Source organism: Gopherus evgoodei, unplaced genomic scaffold (assembly GCF_007399415.2).
Source record: "Gopherus evgoodei ecotype Sinaloan lineage unplaced genomic scaffold, rGopEvg1_v1.p scaffold_181_arrow_ctg1, whole genome shotgun sequence".
Taxonomy (NCBI): Eukaryota; Metazoa; Chordata; order Testudines; family Testudinidae; genus Gopherus; species Gopherus evgoodei.
The window spans coordinates 22,537-46,101 of NW_022059844.1; the positions used below are offsets into that span (position 1 = coordinate 22,537).

General features: G+C 48.0%; 1 protein-coding gene across 1 annotated transcript in view; it reads right to left on the reverse strand.

Moving 5' to 3' along the window:
• The window catches only part of LOC115640042 (IgGFc-binding protein-like), a gene marked incomplete at its 3' end in the record, with an annotated part of 39,015 nt that extends 20,281 nt beyond the window's left edge, over positions 1-18,734 (reverse strand). The window contains exons 1-2 of the mRNA XM_030542916.1: positions 18,659-18,734; positions 17,353-17,406 (exon numbers count right to left, since the gene is read on the reverse strand). Coding sequence (XP_030398776.1) covers positions 17,353-17,406; positions 18,659-18,734 — 130 coding nt within the window. The remainder of the gene's footprint in view (positions 1-17,352; positions 17,407-18,658) is intronic.
• Positions 18,735-23,565: the final 4,831 nt, after the last annotated feature.

The window sequence follows — 23,565 nt, forward strand, 5'->3', positions numbered from 1 at the left end:
ATTCAGTCCTTGAGGGGGCCACTTAGGGATCTGGGGCAAAAATTGGTACTTGGTCCTGCGAGTGAAGGCAGAGGACTGGACTCGATGACTTTTCAGGGTCCCTTCCAGTTCTATGAGCTAGGATAGGTCTATCTCCATATATTAAAATGGCTGAATTAGAATATTGTTAATCACCTAGGCAAGAATCTCTTAGAATTTGCATAAGTATAAACCTCTGTCTCCCTCCCAACCTAGCTAAAAAACTCTAAGTTATTAAAGAAGAGTCAGACCCTGATTTCCTGCGCAAAGTGGCCCATTGCACATTGAGTGAATCAAGAAGAGGTGGGTGGAGAATCTGCAAGTTAAACAAACTAGAAATGTGGCTTAAGGCTGAAAGGTCCAATTGAGTGAACTGTTACCCCAAGAAATCCAAGCCACGTGTTTTCACCCCAAATTATAACCTATACATTGTTTTCTTCTAAACCAAATATATTGTGAAGAATCTGTTTTTCACCCTAAATTAGAATCTGCACGTTTGTTTGCTTTGCGAATCAGATCTGCATCCTGCTATATGTGGAACACACATCTCATGTTCTGTTGTAAGTCCTAATCCCCAGTATAATCAAAGACTGTGTGGACTGTGTTCTCCAAATTGAGAAGATTATAAGGATTTTGTTGGTTTCCATTGTAAGTAACTGTTGCACGCTGGAAGTAATAGGAATTGTATGGCACAAAGACAATGGTAAGAGATATAAACCAGGGTATAACTGTGGTATTTTAACAGAGATTGCTTGAAAGGAGAGGATCCCAACTGATTGAAGGGGACAATTATGAAATACCATCATTGAAATGAATCAAACTTAAAAAGCCTCCAATCAGAAAAGGATTGAAGACATTTGCTGTTCACTATTGCCATTTATGGGATACCAATGGAAGCCAGAGGGAAAGAGCTGCACCCACATGGCACCTGTCCAATAGGACTTAGAGGGTGGCCTCCTCCAATGAGCCCTGAAACAAAGTTCTATAAACTGGGGTCACCAGGTGTTCAGGAGGGTGAGTTACTGAACCCAACACAAGAAGCTCCAGAATTTTAAGTGCGACCTACGCCTGGACCAGCTATGTGGAAAGGACACTCTCCCATCCCAGGGCTAAGAGGATAACAAGTAGCAATGAGATTTCATTTCATAGATTGTATTTCCCCTTCTAGTCTTTAATATAAATAACTGTAGGTTATCTCAGGGCTGCCCCGGGGGGGGATGTGGGGGAGCAAGTGGGGCAATATCCCCAAGGCCCTGGGCCCCACAGGGGCCCCTACATGAATATAGTATTCTATAGTATTGCGACTTTTTTGATGGAAGGGGCCCCTGAAATTGCTTTGCCCCAGGCCCCCTGAATCCTCTGGGTGGCCCTGGATTATCTTGCTGAGTCTGCACTCTCTCATGAGACCTCAGTAACCGTATTTTAGATTTTTAACTTCTTTATAAGTCCAAGCAAATTGCCCCAAGAGAGAATTGCTTTAAGAAATTGCTTTTAATATTCTAAACTTGTCCTTTTTGCACCAATGTAGGCAAAGAGAAGTGATCACACTCTTCAAAGTGCTTTGGAGACAAGGGAGCCCTGGGCAGTGTGATAAATGTGTTAGGCACTAAAGAATTGAGAACTGTTGTTCATAAGTAAATGGAATCAGAAATCTTGGTCATTTGCATTGTTCTTTGCTATAACTGCTGAGCCTCAACTCCAGATAATTGCCTGCAAGACTGTATTGTGTGTGTAATATGTACAATTGGTTGTGTCTACGTTGGAGTAGTGAATGATTATATCAATGTGGTTCTGGGTGTATTAATAAACAGTTGGTTAAAAATGATCAACTAATTAGGGAAATACGGTCCTGATTTGAGAAATCAGGATTTGAGGAACTCTGTTCAAGTTAAAAGTTGACCTGAAAAGAACCCAGCATTAAACTAGTAATCTAATGCTCCCTAGATCAGTGTTTTTCAAACAGTGAGTCTGCGGTGCACCCCAGCTGCATCACCCACCAGGAGCTGCCGGAGGTAAGGCCATGCCCCAACCCCACACCCTAATCCCTGGCCCTAGCCCTGAGCCCCCCCAAAACCCAGAGCCCCTCCTGTACTCCAAACCCCTCATCCCCAGTCCCAGCCCAGAGTCCTGACCCCCTCCCGCACCCCAACTGTCTGCCCCAGCCCGGAGTCCCTCCAAACCTGGAACCCCTTCCTGCACCCCAAACTCCTCATCCTGGCCCCAGCCCAGAGCCCTGATCCCCTCCTGCACGCCAACCCCCTGCCTCAGCCCAGAGCCCCCTCCCACATCCTGAACCCCTCATTCCTGGCCCCACCCCACAGCCCTCACCCCAACCCTCTGCCCCAGCCCAGAGCCCCTCCCACCCCCAAACTCCTCATCCCCAGCTCTGTTGGGTCGCAGGCATCAACAATTTTCTTCGACTAGGTTCCCAGAAAAAAAGTTTGAAAACCACCGCCCTAGACTCAATAGAAAGGGTTTATCCTATTGGATCCTGTTATAGATTGGCAAACCTAGTTTGTTCGATATCAGCTTTAAAATCTAACTGGCACTCTGGCAAATTCATCAGTTCAACCCCTTTCACACCTACAATGGCCATGGCTCTATCCATCCATCTTGTATTATTAATATTTATCATTTTGCTACTGATGTAAAACCCACAGACATATCTCCACTGGCACAATGATCAACACCCCCCATAACACACATTTCAAGATCCATGGATTCTACACATGCCTGTTTCAACATGTGGGGTACCCCATCCGGTGCACTAAATGCCCCAGTAACAACTCTGTGGGTGAAACCAGACAATCACTACATTCTTGAATGAACAGGAAAATGGTCAAAGACAAAAACAACTTTACCTGTGGGTGAACCCTTTTCACAAAGCGATCACTCTGTATGTGACCTATCAGTCCTCATCCTGAAAGGAAACCTGCACAGTGCATTCAAAAGACCAGCCTGCAAGCTTAAATTCATAACCCTGCTAGACACTAAAAATCATGGCCTAAACAGAGACACTGGATTCAACAATCTGTAACCCACTTTAACCCAGTGGTTCTCAAACTTTTGTACTGGCGACCCCTCTCAGGGTATGGCAACACTTGAAACTTCAAAGCGCTATGTGATTAAGCGAGTGGGCGGGCAGTGGCGGGGTGGGGGGCAGGTGAGCTGGCGGTGGGGGAGGGGGTCTGAGGAGGCGAGCTGTGAGTCGGTGGCTGACCTGTTCTACTGATCTGGTCTGGCTCCCATCCCCTCTCCAAGGGGTGCAGCTGTCTGGAGGTGCTGCCTTCCACGCCTTCCTCAGTCACACCTCATTCATTCAGCAGGGCAACTGATTACACAGTTGGGGGAAGATCTTATTCTACTTCTAGCAAAAAGACATTTTTCTTTTACCTTAATTATACCACCTTCGGGGCCCACTATAACATATTACCAAGGTTAAATACCGCTGTTTTGGCGGGGCAGCACTGGGGAAGGAAGGTTTGTTTCCACGGGATGGGTGGTGCTGGGGGAGGGGGTGGGCAGCACTGGGGGGGGAGTTTTTCAGGGGGGCTGGGTGGTGCTGGGGGGGTGTTGTGTTTTTTTGGGGGGCTTGGTGGCGCTGGGGAGCATCGGTGGGGCCGCGGGGGTTCAGCCCTCAGCTGTTTTCTTTGGAGTAATATGGCCCTCGTCGCTTTACGAGTTGTGCAGGCCTGATCTATGAGGCTGGGAGCACCTTTCCGAGATCTGAAGAAGAGCTCTGTGTGGCTCAAAAGCTTGTGTCTCTCCCACCAGCAGAATTTGGTCCAATAAAAATATTATCTCCCCTACCTTATCTGGCTAATGTCCTGGGACCAACAAGGCTACAACAGCCCTCCCTTACATCTGTTCAGTTATCAGTTAACCCCATCTCCCACTGATGTCAACATGCCAAATGGCTGAGTGCTCAATGCCCCTGATTTCAGCTCATGCTTTAGCTACAAGGAGCCCAAACCCAGAGGCTCCTTGAGTTCAATAGGAATGTGTCCAAATCAGATCGTTGAGTGGGTCAAGAGACAGAAGTTACTGCTGTGCTGAAAGCAGAGTCTATTGTTAGGCTGGGAAGGGTTATCTTTTATTGGTAAATGTCCTTGTCACCATACACGCAACACTGCCAAAAACAGTCATTCCTACGTGACTAATCAAAATGCTGCTTGAGAACTTTACTAGCGTTTGATTGCACTCTATTTACTTCGTATATTTTGACGTGTGAAGTAGACAATTGGAGTTTTAACCATTATACAGCTTTCACACTTTGAATCTGAACCTCTACTGTCATTCATAATTAGTGTCTGAGCCCCCACGCAATGTTAGACATTCCCCATGATTTCCTGCAACTGTGAAAATAAAAGTGAAAAAATGCTTAAAAATCAATATTAATGTAACCCTTCTGCCCCTCTAGTTGGCAGCAACAAGGGCCGGGTTCAGTATCCAGGGGTTCCGTTTCAGTAACACAATGCATAACCGGCTCGAGCCCCCACCCAGTGACCTGGGACACTCACATACCACATCCCCCTGGGCGCCTCTAGGAGGCAATACTTCCCCTCTCGCAAGCACGGAGTCTGAGTGTAGCAAAATCTTTTTTAATAAAGGAAGGAATCAATGCGGCATCCCATTGGAGAAACACCACAAACAGGGTTATAACACAAACCATAAACAAAAACCCACCTCCAAGTACGTTTGCCACTGTCCTTTTTCCGCTTAGGGTTTTAAGTCCAATCACCCCAAAGTCCAACAACCCAAAAGTCTCTGGTCAATGCCACCCCAGAGTTCGAGAGTCTATCTGTAGAGGTTCCCCCCCCAAGCCTGGGTAGAAAGGGGCGCCTTACGTGGTCCAGGGCCAACTGCCCTGCCTCTCCGTGGGTTCTGCTTCCGCCTTCTCCACGAACTGCTCCGCTTTACCAGCCGCTCCACTCTGCTCCTCCAGCCATCCTCAGGAACTGCTCCGCTCCACCAGCTGCTCTGCTCCATGAGCTGCTCTGCAAAACTGCTCGGCTCTGCTCACTCTGTGGGCCGCTCCACCCACCCCACAGCTACTCCGCTCTGCTGCCACCAGCTGTCCCGTGATCCGCTCCAGCCATCCCCGCAACTGCTCCACTCCACCAGCTGCTCTGTTCCACAGCATATCTTCAGGCTCCCCCACTAGTTAGCACAATGCTCTCAGCTCCGTCATTTCAGCTTTTTTGTGATTTCAATTCTTAGTGATCTCAGCTCTTAGTGGGGGAGCCCCAGTGCTAGTGCACCATTAGCCCAAAGGGCATTCAGCTCAGTAACCTGTATTTAGATTCTTGAGAGAATAAAAAAAATCAACTCTGACATTCCACAGTGGAGAGAGGAAGGGGTGCAACTGGTGCTTCTAGCTCCACAAGGAGCCTGCACCATCAGGCACAGATACCTGTTCCCAACCTCTCTCAATTCTCTGGGTTTTGGAACCCATGTCCCATGTCTAGCCAGTACTACCCAACTGAGGGTGAGCAATTTGTCACCAAGCAATCCCACAGCTTGGGAGTCTGGGATGGGGTGGGCGTACCTATGCAGATACACTCTCTGAACTTCTTTCCACCAGATGTCAGGGTAGAGCTTATCCTGACTCTGCTTACATCCTCCCCCCAGCCAAGAATTTGTCGTCCCGACAAATCACATTCCCTACTATACCAACTTATTGGTCCCCTCCAAAAGGCATTAGATAGCCCACTTTAGCTTTCACAAACCTGTGTGCTAAATGTATAGGCTCCTCACTAATCACCCCAGGTGCATCGTAAGTTAACCGTTTCACTGGTCTTATTACCCTGTCTCGCCTATTGAGAATCTCTGTTGCTATGGTAGAGGGGACATCCTCTTGAGTGACGGATGGGGAAGTTTCCTGTGAGTTCCCCTCGGGTACTGGCATAGGCCCCTGCATTTCTAGTTCTAACAGTGGAGGGTCGCAGGTGTTCTGGACATCCTCCATCTGTATGTCACCACTGTCCAATAGTCTGTGTAAGTCATTACACGGGGGTCCCACCAGTGGCTCAGGGATGTCAGGAATGGGCCTAAATACTTCTGCCATAGGGTTTAGGGCGGAAGAGGATGTGCTCTCTTCTGATTCAGCGGATCGAGACTGAAATCTTGTCTTCATCCCAGGATACATCATGGTTGTGTCTTCCTCCTCAGACTCACTCTCAGATGTGCTGAGTAGGGGTAGGTTAGCTGCAGGGAGCCGGCTGTCCACGTTGGAAGGCGGCTTTGGCACAGCACCTTTGTTCTGCCCAGTTGCCCGGTTGTGGCCAATCTCATAAGGGCTGCCTACCAATTCCCCCACAGGGAGCAAAAGGTTTCTGTGCACGGTCTTGGTCTGCCCCGTACCCTCTTCAGGTTTGATCTTGTAGACCGGCAGGTCTCCTAGCTTTTCCATCACTAAGTAAGGTATTGCCTTCCATCTGTCAGCTATCTTGTGCTTGCCAGCAATACCCAAATTTCGCAGTAGGACTCTGTCCCCTGGCTGGAGTTCTTGCAGACGCACCCTAGCATCATATCGCTGTTTGTTGCGGTCTGCGTTCTTCCGAGCTGCAGACGTAGCTAAGTGATAAGCATCCCGTAGCTTTTCTCGTAGTCGGGATACATATTGCTGATGGGTTTCATAGCTATCGCCATCCTCTGATACACCAAAGCACAAATCTATGGGTAGTCTTGGTTCTCGCCCAAACATTAAGAGATATGGGGTGACCCCCGTAGCATCGTTCTTTGTGGCATTGTAGGCGTGCACCAGAAATGCAACATGTTGGCTCCAGGTTGCCTTCTGCTCTGGCCGCAAAGTCCCTAACATATCCAATAGGGTTCGGTTGAACCTCTCTGGCTGAGGGTCGCCTTGTGGGTGGTAAGGCGTTGTCCTCGACTTTTTAATACCTGCTATCCTCAGCACCTCCTTCAGAAGGTGACTCTCAAAATCTCGTCCCTGATCTGAGTGTATCCGGGCTGGGAATCCATAAACTGAGAAATATTTTTCCCACAATACTCGAGCGACGGTAGTGGCCTTCTGATCACGTGTGGGGTATGCCTGTGCATAGCGCGTATAGTGGTCGGTCACTACTAGAATGTTCCCAATATTCCTCTTGTCTACTTCTAAGGACAAGAAATCAATGCAAACCAGCTCCAGAGGTTTGTTGCTGGTGATGTTCTTCAGATATGCGGCCCTTGTGGGCAGAGTTTTCCTTTGAACACATCGAGCGCAGGTATCACATTTTCTGCGAACATCTTCGGCCATCCGAGGCCAATAGAACCTACTGCGGATAAGTTCCAGGGTCCTCTCCATCCCTAAATGTCCAAAGTCATCATGCAGGGCCCTCATGGCCAGGGCTCTGTACTCTTTTGGCAGCACTAGTTGATTCCGTTGCTTTTGTAGAGGGTCTGTGGTCACGCGGTGTAGCACTCCCTGAATCAGTTTCAGTTTGGTCCATTCTCTCAATAGTAGTTTACCCTCTGGGGTAGGTGGGACAACCGCAGCTGGGCCTCGCCCCTCTCTTTTGGCAAGTAGTGTATCACAAATGTCAACATCTTGCAGCTGGGCTTCCTGCCAGTCAGCTGCATTGAGCATGGGCAAGGGAGATTGGTCCAAAGCAATATAGTTCACTGAAGCAGAAGGCACGCATTCAGGGGGCAGGCCCAAAGCTTCAGCAACACATCCATGAAGGCTCTCAGGGGCCTCCGGCTCTCGGCGACTCACACTGCAGATAGCTCTCACGCCATCCGTGGGTATCACAGCGACATCAGGTGCCTGCGGACGTCTGGACAAGGCATCTGCATCTACATTGCTCCTCCCCGATCGGTATTGAATGCTGAACTCATAGCTAGCCAAGGCGGCCACCCATCTCTGGCCTGTAGCATCCAATTTAGCACTTGTTAACACATAGGTCAGTGGGTTGTTGTCTGTCCACACCTGGAACTGAGCACCGTACAAGTAGTCTCGAAATTTCTCAGTGATGGCCCATTTCAAGGCCAAGAACTCCAGCTTGTGGATGGGGTAGCGAGTTTCACTGTCAGACAGTCCTCGGCTGGCAAAGGCTACCGGTTTGCGTTTGCCTTCCACTTCCTGATACAGTACTGCTCCCAGACCCTCCAAACTGGCATCAGTATGCAGGATAAACGGTTTGCTCGGGTCAGCAAAGACTAGGATGGGAGCATGAGTTAAGCGAGTAATGATTTCCCGAAAAGCTCTCTCACATCTTTCATCCCACCGCTGCCCAAATGGTTCGAAGGGGCCATAGTGTCTCTGCAAAGGAGTCTTTGGAGGCCTTCGCTTATTCTGGGTCTTAGATTTGCTCTTGTTGGATTGGTATCCCCTGGTAAGATCATTCAGAGGTTTTACAATCGTAGCATAGTTCTTCACAAATCTGCGGTAGTAGCCACTAAATCCAAGAAACGTCTTGAGTTCTCTGTAGTTAATGGGACGTGGCCAGGTAGTGAGTGCTTCTATTTTATCAGGGTCAGTACTCACACCCTCTTGGGACACGATGTGACCTACATACTTCACTGAGGTTTGGCAGAACTGACATTTATCAATTGAAAGCTTCAAACCGTATGCCTCCAACCTATCGAGCACTTTAAGAAGTCTTTCTTCATGTTCCTCCAGGGTTCTTCCAAACACAATCAGGTCATCCAAGTAAACTAACACCTGCAGTAAATTCATGTCTCCCACAACTTTTTCCATAAGTCGTTGAAATGTGGCAGGGGCCCCAGAAATCCCTTGTGGCATGCGTTCGAACTGGTAGAACCCTAACGGGCAGATGAAGGCTGTCTTCTCCTTATCCTCTTCTCCCAGAGGGATCTGGTAGTATCCACTCCGAAGATCCAACACAGAGAACCACTGACTACCCAGCAAACAGTCCAAGGCATCTTGTACTCGAGGCATGGTGTATTGATCAACTGTAGTGCGCCTGTTTAGGGTGCGGTAGTCAATACACATCCGGATTTTTTCCACTCTTCTTACGAACGACCACAATGGGTGAGGCATAGGGGCTTCGTGACTCTGTGATGATACCATTCGCGATCAGCTCTTGAAGATGATGGCGCACGTCTTCCATCTCAGAGAGGGCAATCCTCCTAGACCTCTCCCTGAAGGGTCGGGGATCTTGTAGCCTGATATGGTGTTCCACTCCCTTTGCACATCCCACGTCCCACTCATGTAGTGAGAACACCTTGGATCTCTCGCAAAGCTTCTTCCTCAGGCGATCCTTCCACTCCTCAGACAGCGGTGAGTCCCCGAAGTCAAACTTCGCAGGATCTATCATTGGAACTTCAGCTTCACACTGGGGTCTCACAACGCTTTCAGGCTCGAAAATGTCTGCAATCTTCTGCCCTGGTTTTACAAACACATCACGGCGTGTTTCATTAGCAACCAATATCGTCACCTCCTCCTGGGCTTCAGCAGGTAGGGTTATGACTCCGCTGAGAACCAGCACTCCTTCTGGGAGCCCTCCCTTGGTTGGCTGCTCTACCACAGCTAATGTTCCCTTACTGCCTTTTAGGCAGGTACTCCTGACAATCACCTCCTTTTCTGACATGGCAGGCACCACTAAAGGGACCGGGCCCGCATACCTCAGTGCTCCGACTGGCAAATCAGGCATCACTTTTCTCGTGTCCTCAATTTTTCTGTAAGCCTCGGCACAGTGTGTGTGTATCACCAAGGTATTCAGATATTGGTCTCCTGCTCGCTGTCTGCAGTAATCGGCCAGTATCCTAAAGAGGCTGGAGTTGGTCCCTATTAGCACAGACACATCAGAGGCTCCTTTGGGGTCAGGGCATATTAAAGCTGCAGTGTCCACCTCCTGTCTTACCCCAGCAATCTCTTCTGGGAATTCCAGGTGTACTATGACATAGCCCTGATAAGGGTATTCATCCATGCTGAGGCCACACAGACCAATGCCAGTCAGTGGCTGTATGGGCAGGTGCCTAAGCATCTGTTGGTAGAATGACTGAAATATAATAGTCACTTGAGATCCAGTGTCAAGCACGGCTTTACACTCCGCCCCTTCAATCCTCACCATGACCTCTGCTCGAGGCCCTATCAGTCCTGCAGGGATCCCAGCTGGTTGGTCTCTTCTGGGGGAATCTTCAAATCCTCTAGGCCTAGGTGGTCTCCGTCCCCGGACCTTCTGGCAGCTACTGGATCTCTCCCAACTGATCCTCAGCTTTTCATACACTAAGGAGGGGTTCTCTTCCTTATGGCAGTTAGCAGCACTGTGCCCATCCTGACCACACCGGTAGCAAAAGAAGTGTCCTTTCTCCATTCGGCGAGGTGGGACGGTGACTCTAGATACTGACTTCTCTATCATCACAGTCTGAGGCTCCTTATTCCTGGAAGTCTTAGCTTGGTCAATGATGCTTTGCAGCTCAGCTATCCGTTCTGTCAGGACCTGCATTTGTTGGGCAAGTTCCTCTGTGGTGCTCACCATCAGTACACTGGCCATTGGCGGTGGCGTCGTGCTGGCTGGTTCCAATGTTTGGGCTTCCCAACACTCGCTGGCCGCCTGCCTTTCTTCTTCTTCCCTGACCTCCTTTATCAGCTGGGAGTAACTTGGGGGATGTTCCTGCCGTTCTCTTAGTCGGAGATGAAGTAGGATCGGGTTCCAATACTGAGTCCCTCTTACAACTTGAGCCAGTCTGGTCTGATCCATCTGCTCAGCAGTCACTGCTCCCCTCATAACAGCTCTCTGAAGTAGTTTCTCCAGCCTCTGTATATAGGCTGAAATTTTCTCACCCCTTTGCTGTCGGGAATTAAGGAATTTACAGTAACTGTCCTCAGGGCCCTCTACGCTCCCAAAGGTATTATCAAGGGCCTCTAGGCAGTCCTTCACACTGACCTCAGGGTCAGTGAGCTTCAGGGTGCGAATTACATCTAATGCTGGGCCACTAAGGCTCTCTATTAGACATCGTCGCTTTTCTACATCGGGTACGGCCCACTCCTGCAGCATTTCAGTAGTATGCTCCGACCAGAGTTCAAACTCCTCTTCCCCATCAAATAACCTTAACTTACGACAAGAGTTCGACATAGCATAGGCCAACACAATCTTTTCCAATATATGCCCCAGTGCTTTTGCCCAATCATAGGCTGAGTCTGCCGCCCCTGAGCTAGAGGCTGCAGGACTGGGGCCCACCAAACCCGACATATTAGCCATTATACAAACAGTAGTTTCCTCAAAATATAAACATAATTATTTCCCAATACAGTGGAACACTCAACAAGTGCTTGCGAGGGGTACTGACCCAGGGATCCCGGACGAGCCCCCAAAAATGTAACCCTTCTGCCCCTCTAGTTGGCAGCAACAAGGGCCGGGTTCAGTATCCAGGGGTTCCGTTTCAGTAACACAATGCATAACCGGCTCGAGCCCCCACCCAGTGACCTGGGACACTCACATACCACATCCCCCTGGGCGCCTCTAGGAGGCAATACTTCCCCTCTCGCAAGCACGGAGTCTGAGTGTAGCAAAATCTTTTTAATAAAGGAAGGAATCAATGCGGCATCCCATTGGAGAAACACCACAAACAGGGTTATAACACAAACCATAAACAAAAACCCACCTCCAAGTACGTTTGCCACTGTCCTTTTTCCGCTTAGGGTTTTAAGTCCAATCACCCCAAAGTCCAACAACCCAAAAGTCTCTGGTCAATGCCACCCCAGAGTTCGAGAGTCTATCTGTAGAGGTTCCCCCCCCCAAGCCTGGGTAGAAAGGGGCGCCTTACGTGGTCCAGGGCCAACTGCCCTGCCTCTCCGTGGGTTCTGCTTCCGCCTTCTCCACGAACTGCTCCGCTTTACCAGCCGCTCCACTCTGCTCCTCCAGCCATCCTCAGGAACTGCTCCGCTCCACCAGCTGCTCTGCTCCATGAGCTGCTCTGCAAAACTGCTCGGCTCTGCTCACTCTGTGGGCCGCTCCACCCACCCCACAGCTACTCCGCTCTGCTGCCACCAGCTGTCCCGTGATCCGCTCCAGCCATCCCCGCAACTGCTCCACTCCACCAGCTGCTCTGTTCCACAGCATATCTTCAGGCTCCCCCACTAGTTAGCACAATGCTCTCAGCTCCGTCATTTCAGCTTTTTTGTGATTTCAATTCTTAGTGATCTCAGCTCTTAGTGGGGGAGCCCCAGTGCTAGTGCACCATTAGCCCAAAGGGCATTCAGCTCAGTAACCTGTATTTAGATTCTTGAGAGAATAAAAAAAATCAACTCTGACATTCCACAGTGGAGAGAGGAAGGGGTGCAACTGGTGCTTCTAGCTCCACAAGGAGCCTGCACCATCAGGCACAGATACCTGTTCCCAACCTCTCTCAATTCTCTGGGTTTTGGAACCCATGTCCCATGTCTAGCCAGTACTACCCAACTGAGGGTGAGCAATTTGTCACCAAGCAATCCCACAGCTTGGGAGTCTGGGATGGGGTGGGCGTACCTATGCAGATACACTCTCTGAACTTCTTTCCACCAGATGTCAGGGTAGAGCTTATCCTGACTCTGCTTACATTAATATTACCTCCCTACCATGCTGACCACAATTGTTTCCTTTTTCACCCCTGTCTGTCTGATCCCCTCTGTTCTCTTATACTCAGGCTGTCAGCTCTTTGGGGTGGGGACCATCTCTTTGCTCTGTTGTTTGTACAGCATCTGGTGCTGTGGAGTCATGGTCTAGGACTGGGGCACCACGGTGCTACCGTAACACCTCATAAAGATCAATAATAATTTATCAGGAGTTGGGACAAAATTTTCAAATCTGCATACCTAAAGTTAGACCCCTAAATAGAACTGGTCCAAACTTAGAAATTTCATTCCATGGGTAATTCTGAGATTTCAAGATTTCCTTTTGTCTCAAATCAGACAGAAACACTGATTTTTTTCCCCTGAAAATGAAATTTCATCTTGAGTCAACTGAAACATTTTGATAAAACTGAAATGTTTCATTTTGATTTTGAATGCTTTTATTTTGTGAAAAAGTATAATAGACAATAAAATACATTTTGCAGTGAAAAACTGTTTTGAAATGAAAAATGAGAAACATTTCATTCTGAAAACATGCACCTGTTCCATTTTGACATCATCGAAATCACAGAGTCACAGACTTTAAGGCCAGAAGGGGGTACCAAATTACTTAGCTGGCCTCCTGAACGTCACAGGACACCAAAACTATTAAGAAGCCTCACACCAAACCCAACAACCAGAATGAGACCAAAGAATAGTGTGGAAAAAAAAGGTCCAGGTAGAGACCGTTGAATCACAGAAGTCAACGAATGGCTATGCAGGTAGTGGAGAGAAGTCTTTGGATTCTTTGACCATGGGATGGTGTTCCAAGACAGAGGAGTGCTAGGCAGAGATGGGCTCCACCTAATGAAGAGAGAGAAGCGCATCTTCGCAAGCAGACTGGCTAACCTAGGGAGAAGGGCTTTAAACTAGGTTCACCGGGGGAAGGAGACCAAAGCCCTGAGGTAGGTGGAGGAAATGGGATACCAGGAGGAAGCATGAGAAGGAGAGTGCAAAAGGGGAGGACTCCTGCCTCATACTGAGAAAGCAGGACTATTAGCAAGTTATCTTAAATGCCTATTGTGACAGACCCAAACCAGTGGAGTACAGGAGTCTGGTAGAGGACAAATATACTGGTCACTGGATGAGTAGTTTTCTGTTCCCTGAGTGACCAGAGCAGGGGCTGCACTAGAGTAATCAGGAACCTGCTGGAACCAATTAAGGCAGACAGGCTGATTAGAACACCTGCAGCCAATCAAGGCAGGCTAATCAGGGCACCTGGGTTTAAACAGGAGTTCACTCCAGTCGGGCTAGCAGCAGGGGAGGGAGCCAGAGGAGAGGACGTGTGTGTGAGGAGCTGGGAGCAAGAGGCACAAGGAGCTGAGAGAGAGGGTGTGCTGCTGGAGGGCTATGGCGTAGAAGTGTTATCAGACACCAGGAGAAAGGTCCTGTGGAGAGGATAAAGAAGGTGTTTGGAGGAGGCCATGGGGAAGTAGCCCAGGGAGTAGTAGCTGTCATCCAGCTGTTACAGGAGGCACTCTAAACAGCTGCAATCCACAGGGCCCTGAGCTGGAACCCGGAGTAGAGGGCGGGCCCAGGTTCCCCCCAAACCTCCCAACTCCTGATCAGACACAGGAGGAGTTAACTCAACTGTGGGGAAGATCACTGAGATGAGCAAATCTGCCAATAAGCGCAGGACCCACCAAGGTATAGGAGGAACTTTGTCACACTGTACACAAATGCAAGAAGCCTAGGGAACAAGCAGGGAGAACTGGAAGTCCTGGCACAGTCAAGGAATTATGATGTAATTGGAATAACAGAGACTTGGTGGGATAACTCACCTGACTGGAGTACTATCATGGATGGATATAAACTGTTCAGAAAGGACAGGCAGGGCAGAAAAGGTGGGGGAGTTGCATTGTATGTAAGAGAGCAGTATGACTGCTCAGAGTATGAAACTGCAGAAAAAGCTGAGAGTCTCAGGATTAAGTTTAGAAGTGTGCGCGATTTTGACTTCCTCAGGGAAGTGATGGGCAGGATCCACTGAGAGAATAACATGAGGGGGAGAGGAGCCCAGGAGAGCTGGCTGTATTTTAGAGAATCCTTATTAAGGTTTCAGGAACAAACCATCCCAATGTGTAGAACAAATAGTAAATATGGCAGGCAACCAGCTTGGCTTAACAGTGAAATCCTTGCTGATCTTAGACACAAAAAAGAAGCTTACAAGAAGTAGATGCTTGGACAAACGACCAGGAAGGAGTATAAAAATATTGCTCAGGCACACAGGAGTGAAATCAGGAAGGTCAAATCACACTTGGAGTTGCAGCTAGCAAGGGATGTTAAGAGTAACAAGAAGGGTACTTTAGCAACAAGATGGTCAAGGAAAGAGTGGGCCCCTTACTGAATGAGGGAGGCAACCTAGTGACAGAGGATGTGGAAAAAAGCTAATGTACTCAATGATTTTTTTGCCTGTCTTCACGAACAAGGTCAGCTCCTAGACTACTGCACTGGGCAGCACAGCATGGGGAGGAGGTGACCAGCCCTCTGTGGAGAAAGAAGTGGTTCGGGACTATTCAGAAAAGCTGGACTAGCACAAGTCCATGGGGCCGGATGCACTGCATCCAAGGGTGCTAAAGGAGTTGGTGAATGTGATTGCAGAGTCATTGGCCATTATCTTTGAAAACTCATGGGGATAGGGGGAGGTCTTGGATGACTGGAAGAAGGCTAATGTAGAGCCCATCTTTTAAAAAGGGAAGGAGGATCCAGGGAACTACAGGCCAGTCAGCCTCACCTCAGTCCCTGGAAAAATCATGGAGCAGGTCCTCAAGAAATCAATTCTGAAGCACTTAGAGGAGAGGAAAGTGATCAGGAACAGTCAGCATGGATTCAGCAAGGGCAAGTCGTGCCTAACTAACCTAATTGCCTTCTGTGAGGAGATAACTGGCTTTGTGGATGAGGGGAAAGCAGTGGACGTGTTATTCCTTGACTTTAGCAAAGCTTTTGATACGGTCTCCCACGGTATTCTTGCCAGCAAGTTAAAGAAGTATGGGCTGGATGAATGGACTATAAGGTGGATAGAAAGCTGGGTAGATCATCGGGCTCAACAGGTAGTGATCAATGACTCCATGTCTAGTTGGCAGCCGGTATCAAGCGGAGTGCCACAAGGGTCGGTCCTGGGGCCAGTTTTGTTCAATAGCTTCATTAATAATCTGAAGGATGACATGGACTGCACCCTCAGCAAGTTTGCAGATGACACAAGTTTGCAGATGACTGATACAGAGGGACCTAGACAAATTAGAGGACTGGGCCAAAAGAAACCTGATGAGGTTCAACAAGGACAAGTGCAGAGTCCTGTACTTAGGATGGAAAATCCCATGCACTGCTACAGACTAGGGACTGAGTGGCTAGGCAGCAGTTCTGCAGAAAAGGATCTAGGGGTTATAGTGGACGAGAAGCTGGATATGAGTCCACAGTGTGCCCTTGTTGCCAAGAAGGCTAACAGCATTTTGGGCTGTATAAGTAGGAGCATTGCCAGCAGATGGAGGGACGTGATCATTCCCCTCTATTCAACATTGGTGAGGCCTCATCTGGAGTACTGTGTCCAGTTTTGAGCCTCACACTACAAGAAGGATGTGGAAAAATTGGAAAGAGACTAATGGAGGCCAACAAAAATGATTAGGGGGCTAGAGCACATGACTTATGAGGAGAGGCTGAGAGAACTGGGATTGTTTAGTCTGCAGAAGAGAAGAATGGTTTTTAAGGCCCGGCTTGACAAAGTCCTAGCTGGGAACATTTAGTTGGGGATTGGTCCTGCTTAAAGCAGGGGGTTGGACTAGATGACCTCCTGAGGTCACTTCCAACCCTGATATTCTATGATTCTATTGCAACCCACAGGAGAAAAACTATTATCTGCCACAGGCAGAGGAGAGGAGGGACTGAGGATCAACAGGCCCAAGGCTCCTGCAATGGCAGGGAAATTATTAAATTAATATATGCAGGTAATCCCGGCAAGTGACCTGCACACACACACTGCAGAGGAAGGTGAAAACCCTTCAATGTTCCTGCCAAACTGATGTGGGGAGGGGAAAATTCCCTCTCACAGTGCCTGTGGCCATGGGAGGTGGCTGAATCACGGGCTCAGGGAGGCTAGCCCCTGGCCCAGCTCACCCCTTCCACCTGAGGCCTGGCCCCTGCCAAAGCCCAGAGGCCTGTGCTCCTCCACGGCTGCCAGGCCCACACCTCAGCCCTGGGCTGCCCAAGCACCTCCAGCCCTGGAGCACAGAGTGATGCATGGCCTCCTGCTCCAGTCCCAGAGCACACACCACCCCCCCAGCGCCAGGCAGACCCAGCCACCCCAAGTCTCAGCTGCCTTAGCTCCAGCCCCAGCTCAGCAGGCTTCCCGGAAGAGGAGGTGCCCAGGTTGAAACTCTGAACATGAGCCTCGGGAACACAAAACATGAATGAAAACTGAGCCCCTTCCCCCCATCATCATGAACAACCCTGGTGCAGAATCCCACTCATAAATCTCTGCAGCTCTCTCTGAAAACTCACAGCTTCATTTCAATTTTTTCTGAAACAATTATATTGAAATTGACACATTCCTGCAGAAAATTCCACAAAGCTGCATTTTCTGACAGAAAATGTTCAATGGGGAAATTACTGAGTAGCTTTATTCTTAGTTCCATATTTAGGCATTTAGGGCGGAAAGTTCAACGGCGTCTAAGTGATTAAGGAGCGCCAGTCCCCCAGGCTTAACCAGTGTAAGTATCCCACCCCAGATGCATAACTTCAGACACCCAGGGTTCAAAACTTTGCTGTGGTATTTTGATCCTTACCGCACAGAAGCACCAGCCAGGCGCAGAGCAGCAGCGTCCTCTTCTTTGCCATTGCTGGAAAACGAGGGGAAATGTGTCAGATTAATGCAGAAAGAAGGCAGGGCTATCAGTGTCTGAGGACACTAGTGGGGATCAGCTGCCAAATTTACCACCTCTTTCACCTGAGAAATGGGGACAGAATGGCCTACCTGGGAGGCAGGTATATATTCTCTCTATGGGGAAAGTGAGGCACAGAGAGTTGAAGTGACATGAACAAAGTTGCAGAGTTAGTGATACAACTGGGGATAGAACCCAGGACTCCTGACTCCCTGTCCTCTCCTGCCCTCACCACTAGACCCCACTCCCCTCCCAAAACTGGGGATAGAACCAAGAGTCCTCACTCCTAACCATTCCTGCTCTAAACCCCACACCGCTCCTGAGTAAATGCAAGAGAAAAATTGGAAACAAAGAAACATTAGATGTATTGCGTCCAAAATCCAGCTCTCACACAAAGCAAAGAACCACATATGACAGGTAATCATCCATTTATCTATCTGAGAGAAACAAGTTGGGTGAGGTAATATCTTTTATTAGAAGAACTTCTGTGGGTGAAAGAGTCAAGCTTCCCAGCTACACAACCTGAAGAAGGGCTCTGTGTAGGACTTGTCCCTTCCGCCAACAGGTGTTGGTCAAATAAAAGACCCACCTTGTCTCTCTAATATCCTGGGACCAACATGCCTACAACAACCCTGTAAACAATATCTATCTAATCTATCTATCTATCTATCCCCATACAAATTGTCTATCTATCCATCCCTGTTTGCATCTCTGTCTAACTAGTTAGCTATCCCACCCCATCTATCCAGCTATAGCATTTTTAATGTTCCTATCGCTCTGTGATCTAAGCAGTTTTGCCTCAGTAGGGAAAGGACAAGATTGTGCTCACCTGCCCCATGCACCTGGCTAGCCCAGTGCCTGAGCATACTGGTGCTATATAGCCGGGAACGCCTTGGGGAAGTAGCCAATGTTCCACAGTGACACCCATGGGTGGGGTGGGGGCAAGCAGTAAGTGTCAGATTTAATCACAACTTCCTGAATGAGAAACTTGTTCATACATTATACAAGCCTATAATGCTGATCTATATTTACCTATCTATCCCCATACACACCCATATCATTGTACTGGAAAGAATAACAGCTACCTCGCTGTGTGCCATAGGCTCTTCACTGCTACATCTAATGGTGATTCTCTAACATGATTTAAGGTATTAGGAACATGAACAAGAGAAGTAAATGGTGCAGCCATCTGAAGACCTCAAGGAGGCACCTGCATCCTTGGCTGCGTTGTTCAACGCTGTTGAATGCATGTGATGTTGTGCTACAAATTCCTGCCATTTGATCATGTTAGACCTTTCTCTGCTAGGCTGAAGAGGCCATTACTAAATATTTGCTTCCCTTGTAGATACTCATAGACTGTAATCAAGTCACCCCTTAACCCTGTCTTTGTTAAGCTAAATAGAGTGATCTCCTTGGGTCCGTCACTATAAGGCAAGGTTTCTAATCCTTTAACCCTTCTCATGGCTCTTCTCTGAACTCTCTCCAATCAACGTCCTTCTGGAATTGTGGGCACCAGATCTGGACACAGGCATGCAGCAGCAGTCACACTGGTGCCAAATACAGAGGTAAAATAACCTCTCTGCTCCTATTCGAGATTGCCCAGTTTTGCATCGCAGGATCACAATAAGTGATTTATTCTGTAATTCTTATTTCCTGTAACCTAAACCATGTGGTTCTTTCCTCAAGGAGAAGGTGGGCGGAGTGAGAACTAGATCTACTGCTGTATCTCAATATACCCCATCTATCTAGCTATAGAATCATAGAATACCAGGGTTGGAAGAGACCTCAGGAGGTATCTAGTCCAACCCCCTGATCAAAGCAGGACCAACACCGACTAAATCATCCCAGCCAGGGCTTTATCAAGCCGGGCCTTAAAAACCTCTAAGGATGGAGATTCCACCACCTCCCTAGGTAACCCATTTCAGTGCTTCACCACTCTCCTAGGGAAAAAGTTTTTCCTAATATCCAACCTAAACCTCCCCCACTGCAACTTGAGACCATTACTCCTTGTTCTGTCATTTGCCACCACTGAGAACAGCCGAGCTCCATCCTCTATGGAACCTCCCTTCAGGTATTTGAAAGCTGCTATCAAATCCCACCTCTCTTCTCTTCTGCAGACTAAACAAGTCCAGTTCCATCAGCCTCTCCTCACAACTCATGTGCCCCATCCCCCTAATCATTTTTGTTGTCCTCCGCTGGACTCTCCCCAATTTGTCCACATCCTTTCTGTAGTGTGGGGCCCAAAACTGGACACAGTACTCCAGATGAAGCCTATCTATCTAATCTATCTACCTATCTATTGTGCCAATTTCCGTAGTGCTTGACAAAGAGTTTATTCTACATAATTATTCAATTTTCCTGTTAATTGAGACAGGTTTCAGAGTGGTAGCTGTGTTAGTCTGTATCAGCAAAAAGAATGAGGCATACTTATGGCACCTTAGAGACTAATAAATTTATTTGGACATAAGCTTTCATGGGCTAGAAGTGCGTTTTAGCCCACAAAAGCTTATGCCAAAATACATTTGTTAGTTTCTAAGATGCCACACGTTCTCCTCATTTTTTCCTGTTAATGGAGTTAGTCCTGATTTACACCGGCCTGAGCGAGAGGGGAATCGTCCCCATGGACCCCAGTGGAGTTACTCCTGATTTGCACTTGGGCCTGATCAGAACCAATCCCATTTTCTGACTTTTTATAAGGGTTATATGGCATTCCTTTTCAAATCAGAACCAGAGTATCTCTGTGTACTGATGCTGTGTCTACAGAACCTCTGAGCCAACCCAGCCCCATGGCAGTAAAAGCCCATGTATGCCAAGCAATCTGAAACGATTGCTAATTGGGGCCATAAACAAAGTGAGGTGTGGCCAGCTCTTCACATGCAAAGGCTGTAGGTGATGGAGCATCTCATCTGGAAATCCCTTCCAGTAGCTTTCTGCCTGCTAGCTGGGCAAACAAGAGGGGAATTTTAACAAGGCAGCTGGGCTGGGGTTACAAGGCAATAGGGGAATGGGTCATCTGAGAGCTTGTACTAGCGATGACTCATGTACACTGCTGGGGCATAGGTGTCAGCACTGGCTCTGAGGGGAACATGCCCCCTGCCTTGTTCCCCGCAGCGCAGAGTCTCCTAGTCCCAAGCTGGGGCATTAGAATCAGCACGGATTAGAAGGGGAATGCGCCCCCTTTCTAAGCCACCATCTCACTTCCTACAACACAGAACCCCTTGGTGCCATGCTGGGGCATTGGGGTGAACACCTGCTCTGTCGGGAGAGCATCCCTCCCATGATCCCTACAGCTCAGCGCACCCTAAAGCCAGGCTGTGATCAGTCAGATAGAAGACAATCACCGTTTGTGTCCACTCCAGCACGTCTTGCCCCAGCTGATTGCTCGTGGAGGTTTATGATCCATTCCACTAACCAGTGTGGCGCTGGGAGACCAGGTACCCGTTCATGCCAAGGACTCCATGCCTCACTTGACCACTCAGAGCAAGTCTACACTTAAAAGCCTGCTCTGATGCAGCTGCACCGCTGTAGCTCTTTAATGAAAATGAACACATAGAGCTCTCCCATTGACGCTGTTAGTCCACCTCCCCGAGAAGCGGTAGCTATGTTGGCGGAAGAAGCTCTCTCGCCGACATAGTACTGTCTACACAGAGGGAGGGGGTTAGGTCACTATAACTATGGCACTGCAGTTTACATCGACCTAACCATGTAAGTGTCTACACCAAAATTTCACTCCAGCCGATGTAACTCACCCACTATGCCAGCTTAATAACTCCAACTCCATGAGAGGCATTGAGTTCAGGTTGACATAGTTAGGTCAATCCAGTGTCAATGCAGACACTGTGTTACTTACATCGACTTTAGTGGCCTCCAGGAGATGTCCCACAATGCCCCACCTTGACCACCTTGGTCACAGTTTTGAACTCTGCCGCCCAGAGGCCAGGTACACAGATACATGCCCCTCCCCTTTAAAGCCCTGTGAATTTTTGAGATTCAGTTCCTGGTTGCCCAGTGTGGAGAGCACATGTAACAACTCTTGAGCACATGTAACAACTCCTACGGTTGGAGCGCAGCTGGGACTGCACAGCTTCCTCCCCCCAAACACTGATGAGGTCCAGCAACTCGCCGTTGCTCCATGCTGGGGCTCGTTTGGCGCGTGGAGCCATGGTCGCCTGGAAAGATTCACTGACTGCACTCCACACCTGGCTGAGCAAACAGGAAGGGGATTTTTAAAATTCCCGGGGCATTTAAAGGGCGGGTCACCTGAGGCCAGGGCAGTAGAGTGTGAACTGATGAGCAGAGTGGCTGAACAGGCATTCTGGGATACCTCCGAATACCTCTGGAGGCCAATAACAGCGCTTTTGATGGCCACACTGGTGGAGCAGCACTGCATCACCAGCGCTGCAGTCGTTATTCCGCAGGCCGAGGTGGAGTACAGCCAGCGCTGTAGCCAGGGAGATACAGCGCTGTATGTGCCTTGCAAGTGTGGACGGTGAGTGAGTTACAGCGCTGTAAGGCCACCACCAGCGCTGCAACTCTCCAGTGTAGCCAAGCCCTGATGCAAAGAATTCATTCAGCTTCTCTGCCTTGTCTTCCTTGAGTGCTCCTTTAGTATCTCAATCATTCAATGGCCCCCACGGATTGTTTGGCAGGCTTCCTGCTTCTGATGTACTTAACAATTTTTGGCAGTTAGTTTTTGAGTCGTTTGTTAGCTGTTCTTTAAATTCTTTTTTGGCCTGGCTAATTATAGTTTTACACTTGACTTGCCAGAGTTTACGCTCCTTTCTATTTTTCCTCAGTAGATTTGACTTCCAATTTTTAAAGGGTGTCTTTTTGCCTCTAACATTCTGTTGTTTAGCCATGGTGGCATTTTTTGGTCCTCTTACTATTTCTTTTTTAATTGGAGGGATACATTGACTTTGAGCCTCCATTATGGAGTTTTAAAAAAACGTCCATGCAGTTTGCAGGCATTTCACTCTTGTGACTGTAATTGTAATTTCAATTAATAGCTTCCTAATTTTTTTGTAGTTCTCCTTTTTGAAGTTAAATGCTGCTGTGGTGGGTTTCTTTGGTATTGTTCTCCCCACAAGGATGTTAAATTTAATTATATTATGGTTGCTATTATTGAGCAGTTCAGCTATGTTCACCACTTGGACCAGATCCTGTGTGCTACTGAAAACTAAATCAAGAATTGCCTTTTCCCTTGTGGGTTCCAGGCCTAGCGGCTTCAAGAAGCAGCCATTAATAGTTAATTTGTGCTTTGTGGCTTTTAACTTTCAGCTATTAGAGCTCATTCTGCCTTTGTTTGCTAGATCCAAGAGCCCTCTATTCTCCGCGTCCTACTTAGAACAGAGCTGGGTGAAACTTTTCCAATAAAGCTTTTTTCAGTGAAAAATTCAGATTTGGCGACACTGCCATGTTTTGCAAATTTGTGTGGTTTCGCTGAATTGTTCATGTTGGAAAAAAGTAAAAACCTCCCAACATCTCAACATTTTGTGTTCACAATTTCTAAATGAAACATTCTGATCTTTTGGGTTAAAAATGACTTTTTAGTTCAAAATATCCTTGAAATGTAGATATATTTTTTAAAAATAAACAATGTTAAGAAACTCAATTTTTTTTTAATTTCTCATAATTTACAGCAAAAATGAAAAGAAAATTGCTCTGCTCTAGTTTACAGCTGCTAGTCAAGACATTTCTTAGATTCATAAATTCCAAGGCGTCAAAGACCGTTGTGACAATGAAGTCTGACCTCCTCTAACAGAGCCCAAGGATCTTCCCCAAAATAATTCCTGGAGCAGATCTGTTAGAAAAACATCCAATCTTGATTTAAAAATTGCCGGTGATGGAAAATCCACTGTGACCCTTGATAAATTGTTCCAATGGCTAATTACTCTCACTATTAAAACTTATTTCCAGTATAAAATTGTCTAGCTTCAGCTTCATGGTATTGGATGGTGTTGGACCTTTCTCTGCTAGATCGAAGAGCCCATTATTTAACATTTGTTCCCCATGTAGGTACTGTGACAAAGTTCCTCCTCTAACTTGGTGGGTCCTGCGCTTATTGGCAGATTTGCTCACCTCAGAGATCTTCCCCTCTGGTGGAACCCACAGTCTGGG